We start from the raw sequence: 8,589 nt of genomic DNA on the forward strand, positions 1-8,589 counted from the left end.
CACTAATGGTTTTAATGCAAAAGAACATCCTATGTGCTCATGCAAAACCCTAAAGCTTGGATATAGGCTTCTCTATTGTACATGTAATTCATCCAAGACTTGTAACCCTAGATCTAGCATGCATAATTCGAAATTAACACTATAAGAACAGATCTAAGTGATTACCTCTTTAAATTGGCTTGAAATCCTTTGATTTTTCTTGGTCTTGAGCTTAGAGTCACAATTGTAACTCCTCTAATGGTTTAGAAACACCACACAAGTAATAAGGCAATTATGAGAGAGGAGGGAGGAAGCTAAAATCAGCTCTAGGGTTTCTCTTGGAGTAAAAAGTGCCGAAAGTTGCAAGCAAGGGCCTCTACATATATAGTATCCTGCTAGGGTTTCAGGTAAAACCCTAATGGACAGCTTAGTCACCAAGCAGTCCATGGAACCTTCTGGAATAGGGCCTATGGATGAAAATATGATGGATCCCCATCATAATTTCGTTCCCCCTTTGTCCATTAGGTTTCCCAGCCCAAAACTTAATTATCACACATTTGACAGTTTAAGCCCCTTTACTCAATTAATCTCTTTTAGTCACCAAATTAATTCCTAATTAATTTATGACTAATATTAATCAAATAATATGATTTCTCCTTTAATATATTATTCTTATAATATATTAATAAATCATAATATCTTCTCCCTCTCCTAAATAACCTTGTCAAGTTTCTTTGGTGAAGGCAACCCAAAAGGACCATACACAACCGGGTCAAGTACATACCAAATATAGTTACGGGCTTAGACACTAATCCAACAGATGCGTCCTGTAGTTCTGCCAACATATGCTCAGTTGCAACCACTCTCTCTTGGAGTGTGGAGTGTCTATCCTGATACTTCTTTGCATTCGCCCGAGCAAAGATGAGGTCTTTAGTGAGTTGGTCTCTGAAATAGCAGTCTCTTTCTATGTCTCGAGTGTGTGAGACAGTAGCGTCTGTAGTAGCATGCAGCTCCCGAACTCAATTCGCAGTCTCCTTGTCTTGGTCCCCGATGTTCGCGATCAGCTGGGTCATCACCGGGGGGCTCTTTCAGCTGGTCCCCCCATGGTTGAGGTCATTGCCACCTTGTTGGTCTCTAAATGGTAATTGATGTCGCTGATGGCGACTCCACCCCTCGATCAATGTTGCCCAACGGGGCATAGGTACGATGTAGTCAAAACGATTTGCGAGAGCCCTAGCTATGTACAGAGAGTTGACGACCTCTGGCTCCACTTCCGACTCTTTTCCTAATCATCCACTATTTCCCCAGGTTCGGAAAGTAGGGGTCTACTGGTAAGTAGAATCTTGATATGATGCCCGTGTGAGAATAGGGGTGGGGTAAGAGGCATATAATAATCATATTCCTAGAAATACTTATAGGCGTTTGATCCTCCTTTGTTACTTCTATAGTGACATGGTGCATACCAGTTACATATAACAAAAGATATGATAGACCTTTGAATAAGTGATCATACTCGAAAACCATAATCAAACAAGGAACAAGAAGTAAAGCAATGATCATAGATTCTAAGTCTATGATATCTAAGTTATATATAACTTCAGCGTATCCACTTAGTGATTATATACCTACTAGCAAGGATCTGTTCAATTCTCACATAAGTTACTATACCACAAAATACTCCTATAGTAGAGACAAATAGAAACAAGTAGATATAAAGATCCTTAAATTATGAGATCATATAAACAAATTACGATGTTGAGAAGAAAATATCTAAACACCAAGAAATCGAGGTCGCAGTAGCCATAAGCATGAACAACCCTGAACACATCATTAATGATTGTCTTATATAAGATGTCGTAAGAAAACTGTAACACCCATAAAAATCAAGCCAATTTAAAACTTTTTCAAACGTCCAAAACCCATTAGTTATTACAAAGTGCTTTTGAAATAGTTTAATATCAGAGTATTCCAGAAACCATAAGTCCAAAACACGAGGATGTGTACGATCACGCCATCACCTTGCCAAGTCATCTGAAGCACCTCAAACAATAAACTGAAACCGTAAGCACAAAGCTTAGTGAGTTACCCCCAAAATACTGATACACATACAGTCCACATAACAATATCAGCAATATCATAACATAACAAATGGAACAGCATGCAATGGGTCCACAACTTTACAGACTGGATTACCCCTGGGCCCACAGTGTGAGTCTGGATTGCCTTCCGGGCCCACAGCTCACATCCGGATTACCACTGAGCCCACAGTACAAGTCTGGCATGCCTTACCCGGCCCATAGCTCGTATCTAAACGCTCCCGAGTCCTTAATATGAGTTTGGCATGCCTTGCCTGACCCTCAGATCATATCTGGAATACTTCTGAGTGCTCAGTATGAGTCTGGCATGCCTTGCCCGACCCTCAACTCATATATGGAATACTCTAGGGTTTGTTGGCTGTCGCACGGAGCAGTACAACGTCAACCCATCCCACATAACGTGTCGACATGTAATATAACTTACGCACATACAAATAATCATACAGTATCACAGGTAGTCCTACAGGTCTATCTGACTAGCATATCAACTAGCATACATCACTAACTCAAACTCAACATATCAATAACTACTAGGATATCAAATCCAATGGGCCGGCCTTGGTGCCTTAGACCCCTTAGTATAGTGAGGATAACTTATTTGGCACGAATGAAGTCCCACAGATAAAAGTCCAGCTCTGCTTGACAGATTCCAATCTGTCAACATCAAACAATACCTAATTAATAATTGGGTTCCAAGCCCAAAGTCCAACTCACCCCCAAAGACCCAAAAGTCAAGTAATGGGCCAAAGCCCGACATATGGCCCAATTTTCCAAATTGGGCCCAAACCTTTACAAGGTCTTACCATAAGGCCTAACCATTTAGTCCTATCTAACATTCGACATTCTAATGGCCTAATATCACATAGTCATAAAGGCCTAAACTATGACCCATCTATGGCTAAATTTTCCAAATTGGGCCCAAATCCTCATATGGGCCTTACCTCAAAGCCCATTAATAATTCTAGTCCATTTGCTTGATCTTGGATGGCCCAATAATATTCCAATCACCAAAGCCTAATAGAAATGCCCAACTTAACGCCTACGTGAGATTAGGGTTTCATATAAAATGACAATTAGGGTTAAGTGTTTCTCTCTTAACCCATTCAGGGCTTAATCCATTAAGTCCACTACTCTACTAGATAAGTCATATGGTGTGATTGGGTGAAATTTAAAATTCCAATGGCCCAAATGTGGGTCCCAATAAGTCCATGGCCCATATATCTAAATTAGGGTTTTCTAAACCCTAATCAGGGTTTTCAACCCATTCATAAACCAATAGGCCGAAAACCAAGTCCTTAAGCCCATTAGGGTTTTAGTCCCTTTGTCCAGACATCCCAACAAATCAAACACAACAAGCACACCGCCATCCAACATGGCGGCCGGTAGCGGCAGTCACCCCCTCACAGTGGTGGTTAGGGTTTTCTTTTCATTATTCCACATTCTAATTACATTTTACAATGCTTTAAAACCAATCTATAGACACACAACCACCTTATGGTGGCCGGCGGTGGCGTATGGCGGCAGCCATTACCCTATGGTGGTGGTGATGCCTTTTCCGAGAACTCCAGCCAAACACACATGCCCACCAATTGAAACATGCACATCTTCACGTCCTTTGCTCGGAAAGAGAAGCCAACTACCCACCTAGCGGCGAATGGCGGCGGCAGCACCACGGGGAGGCGACAGCAACGGCGGCTACCATGGCTGGTAGCCAAGGTTGTTATTTTATTCGATTTCAGGCCAACGACCCTCACACCATACGTCTCGATCGGGTTCAACAACAACACCTACCAAAATCTGTCATAAGACCTCCGCTCCCAACCACCGACTAGGTGGCTGGCAACGCTGGAACGAGTTGAGGCGACGACCCAAAAGTCGTTGCCGGCGGCAACGACGATCCTGATGTCGAATCCATAAGGAGGAACGAAGAATGAGGCATTTCTAGCATACCGAGCGTTTTCTGGTCACTCATGGCCCACGCGACGTCGTCCTTGACTCCGATCTTCGGTCTTCAGCGCACCTTATGACGTTCCCAACAGCGGGTGGCGTTCCAGCGGCGAGTTAGCGTAGTGGCAGCTGGGGAGTTCCTTGAGGGTGGCGGTTGTGGACTTTCCTTTAGGTTTATGGTTTGTGTCCATCAAACGATGGGGAAGAGGGGTCACCGGGTATATCATGTGTCCTCATACAACTTTGGTACAATTTTCAAGATCGACCCCTCCTCATAGATTTTGTTTTAAATTTAAGTCTGAATTGTACCCTTTGGCCCTCACCTTTCAAAATCCTTTCCAAATTGGTCCATAATTTACTCTTTAGCCCCTTACTCCATAAAATCTTTTCAACCTTAATCCAATATTTACCTTTCAGCCCCTGACTTCAAAAATCCTTTATAAACAAATCCGAAAATTAAATTTTTAACCCCCTAAACTTTCAATTATAACATTTTAACCCCCGAAACTAACTACTTGCTACACTATTCCGCTTTTAGGGCTATTATACATACATTAATTTATTTACTTATTAAATAAATAAATGGGGGGTTACAAAAAGACTTCAAGAAATCCTTCATAATTACTGAATGTATACAAAAACAATAATAACTTATTTTGCAACAAAAAAAATATTAAGCACTAAATCTGCAAAAAAACATTAAAGATTAAATATGCACAACGTGCGGAATATATTATTCTATTAAATCATTTTTTTCCCTGCGTATCTTGAATAGTCAACCATGATGACTGAATGTACAATTAAATAAGTTGAAAGGACAAATGTTGATGAAAAAAAAGTCCATAATCAAATGTGTCCAAATCAATAAGTATGTTAATCATAATCAGGAAATGAAAATATGACAAATTAAAATTGATGAATAGCGATGAATATTCAATTCGATGTTTTCAACGAGATAATGTTAATACAATAAAAGAAATTAGTTTATAATTTATGTATAAATATCGATATAGATTAAAATATTATAAGAACCGTCAATATTATGTTTACTTTTATTCATCTTGGAATTGTATGACCATGCACTGTTCGCAATAGGACAATTCCATATTCAAAAAGAACATGAAGGAAAATTATCACTACCGAAACAACAAATCATAAATAAATGGAAAAAATAAAACTTGAAATCACTCCTCGCCTGGGATTAAGACCACCGAACCCGTTGTTTTTCGACGCTCAATAGCAATATGAGCTTGGCTTGCTTGAGACAGAAGATACTTGTGATTAACACGAACCCTCAACACACCCTTTGCAACATTATCAAACAACTCTTTTGCAGCTACAAGCAACTCCTCTCGATTATCTTCTGTGTATTCCCCAACTGATGAAAACGTATAGTAGAAGGATTTGGACGCAAGTTGAGTCACAGATAACGGTTGTGGTTCACCTGATGCCATCCCGAAAAGCACCATGTATCCACGTTTCTTTAAGCATAAAGATCAGAATATGTAAACAGAGTTATATTAATCAAAATAGCTCTTTGATTATCGTGAGAATATCACTCAAAACTCACGGTGTTTACAATGGTTTCCAATGATCCTAGCTTGACCTAAAACAATGTATATATATATATATATATATATATATATATATATATATATATATATATATATATATATATACTCCTAACTATCGACTTGTAATTAGATTACAATTAGGAAACTAGAAACCTACTTGTTTATGATTTCCTAAAAACTAGGTTGCTATTTCTTGGTCTCGAAGTCCTACTCGACTTAGGATTCCAACAATCACCCCCAAATCTCTAAGTCCTTCTAGAGAATTCTTCAACCCCGATCCGTATTTAAAAAACAAATTCGTCACTGTCGTCGCGTTCCGAAAAATCACCTTCTTGTAATTTTTGGAGTCGTTCCGGACATTCAGAAGCAAAATGACCCGGTTTGTCACACCGAAAACAAATTACCTTAGATCGGTCTTTTTCCCTATTTTTCCGATTTTTGTCGCAACAACAATTATAGTTTTTTGCAATTGTTGGAATTAGATTGAGATAAATCAGAATTGGATTGTTTATTGGGCCAATTACTTTCAGTAACCCTATTATTCCCTTTGGGCCCGCCTGACCCATATGACCCTCCAGACCCGGATCCACTCGAACCATCAGTCCCGTTAAAACCATTCGCTTTATTAGACCTATTCGATTCTTTCCAGTTTCCCTTCGTTCCCGATGAGTTACCCCCACCATCCGACGACCCACCTCCATCTCCGGTCGATTTTTCGGCAAATAGAACCCTCGATTGTTCTTCTCCAGCATCGACTTCCCTTATTCTTTCATCATATGCCTTCAATCGACCCACTACGTCTTCAAACCCTACCGATTTTAAACCTAGTACCTGTTCAAGAGATACAACAATGTGAATGAAGGTTCTGGGTAATGATTTGAGATAGCTTTCCGGCAAAGCTGTTGATTGTTTCTGACTCGAGCATCTTCAGGCGATCGAATTCCGACATCAAGGTTTGTAATCTCCCTTCTTTGACTCTATCTGCGCCCACATTACGTGCTCTAATCACATCCCACAATTTGTTGGCCGAATCCTAATCTCTAATCTGCATTATGAGGTTTTCTGGTAGGGCTTGGTACAATAGACCCATGGCGAGACAATCCTTCTCTTTATTGACTTCGGTTCCTGGATCAATCACAATCCAGGCTTTGTGGATACGTAAGACAACTTTCATATGCATTGCCTACACGGTGTAATTGGTGGATGTAAGCATCGGGCAGGAGACTGAGGTTGTACCAACCTCCTTTACCGTCACTGGAGCTTCTCCTTCTCCCCCTATATCTGTCATGTTGACCTGACTTGTCAATTGATCTCACAGTTTCTTTCTTCCGAGCTCTGATACCAATTAAAGATCAGAATATGTAAACACAGTTATATTAATCAAAATAGCTCTTTGATTATCGTGAGAATATCACTCAAAACTCATGGTGTTTACAATGTTTTCCAATGATCCTAGCTCGACCTAAAACAATGTATATATATACTCCTAACTATCGACTTGTAATTAGATTACAATTAGGAAACTAGAAACCTACTTGTTTATGATTTCCTAAAAACTAGGGGTGCTATTTCTTGGTCTCCAAGTCCCACTCGACTTAGGATTCCAACAAAGCAAGCTATTGATCCCTTCATTTCACAACACACAAAGGCCTCGTGGTCATTAGTTGAATTTAGAAACTGGAAAACACAAATCATAAAGCATTAATTAAATAATTACGTACATCAAAGGTGTCTTTCCCAACAGAATCGTAGACTAGTTCCACCATTTTGCCCGATGTTATCTCCATCACATGATCCACAAAGTTCTCATATTTGAGAAGAATCACATGGTGACATCCATCTTCTTTGGCCTGTAAAGCCTTCTGCTTAGTCGACACTGTTCTGATGACGATGGCTCCAATCGCACTCCCCCATTGACAAAGTAAATATCCAACCCCACTTGCTGCTGCATGTACTAGGATCGTATGTCCACGTTCAACCTATCAAAATGGTTGTTAAATTCTAGTTTTCAGTTAATCAACTTCTATCATCTATTGATCTAAAGATACATAAATGATAAATCAGGATTTGTGTTACCTTAAAGCCTTTATGCAGCAACACATGTGCAGTGAGTCCTTTGAAAATGACGGCAGCTGCATCAACAGGATCAACAGAAGAAGCAACAGGCACCACTTGATCTGCACGAAGTATTCTCTCTTGGGCAAAAGAACCGACCTGCAAGCCAGCGTACACTACAACATCTCCAACTTTGCAGCTTGTTACACCTGGACCTACAACTATTATAATTCCAGCTCCTTCCATGCCTGGAATATATGGCAAGGGTGGAGCACGATTGTGCAGACCTTGACGCATATACACATCCAAAAAATTTAGACCAATTGCCTTTTGCTTCAACCTGATCTCTCCCTCTTTTGGAACTTGGACTTTTATGTCTTCCCATTTCAAGACCTATTACACAAATTGTAGCCATTATTAGTCTCCATTCAAAGGAAGAAAGAAGCAATTAATGTCAAGAAGGTGACGACCTCAGTGCCACCGTGCTTATGAACTGTAATTGCTTTGACCATTGTCTTTGTGTTGTGGTTGGGTTTAGTAGGATATGTGGATTGATTGGTGGAAGTTATTTCGACCGTTCCATCCGTATTTATAGGCCATCTTTTTGTGGGCATAAGTTAGTTGTCTTTTCCACTTTGACTTGGTTCGATCTCATTCTTGAATAAAGAAAAGGGCAATCACTATAAAGTGAATTGGGAAATCACGAATTAAGCACTGTTGAGAGTCCATATATTTGCAAAAATACAAAAATTTAATCTAATAAGATGTTGCATACCTCTTTCATTTCTTTTAGTTATGCACTTCTATTACTACTAATTTTAATTCTAAATGATTTGTTTTGGAATAAGGTATATAAAATCACTAAGTGTTGGATACGAACATAAAAGTTTAATACATATCAATTGAAGGCAAACGGGCAACAAGTTGCGCCGCTAGCC

General features: G+C 39.7%; 1 protein-coding gene across 1 annotated transcript; it reads right to left on the reverse strand.

Annotated features, from left to right (window-relative positions):
• Nucleotides 1–5,206: 5,206 nt before the first annotated feature.
• On the reverse strand, nucleotides 5,207–8,163 carry LOC111880142 (uncharacterized). Its single transcript, XM_023876542.1, has 5 exons — nucleotides 8,122–8,163; nucleotides 7,673–8,044; nucleotides 7,318–7,575; nucleotides 7,205–7,222; nucleotides 5,207–5,503 (listed from the first exon to the last, which is right to left on the reverse strand). The coding sequence occupies exons 1-5, from the start codon at nucleotides 8,161–8,163 to the stop codon at nucleotides 5,207–5,209; spliced, it is 987 nt and encodes a 328-aa protein (XP_023732310.1).
• Nucleotides 8,164–8,589: the final 426 nt, after the last annotated feature.

The sequence above is a fragment of the Lactuca sativa genome, chromosome 1 (assembly GCF_002870075.4).
Source record: "Lactuca sativa cultivar Salinas chromosome 1, Lsat_Salinas_v11, whole genome shotgun sequence".
Classification (NCBI taxonomy): Eukaryota; Viridiplantae; Streptophyta; class Magnoliopsida; order Asterales; family Asteraceae; genus Lactuca; species Lactuca sativa.

Coding starts and splice junctions, on each gene's coding strand:
- LOC111880142 (XM_023876542.1), bottom strand. CDS start 8,163: ATGGTCAAAGCAATTACAGTTCATAAGCACGGTGGCACTGAG. Junction 8,045..8,121: donor ATAAGCACGGTGGCACTGAG/GTCGTCACCTTC, acceptor TTTGTGTAATAG/GTCTTGAAATGGGAAGACAT. Junction 7,576..7,672: donor TGCTGCATAAAGGCTTTAAG/GTAACACAAATC, acceptor CCATTTTGATAG/GTTGAACGTGGACATACGAT.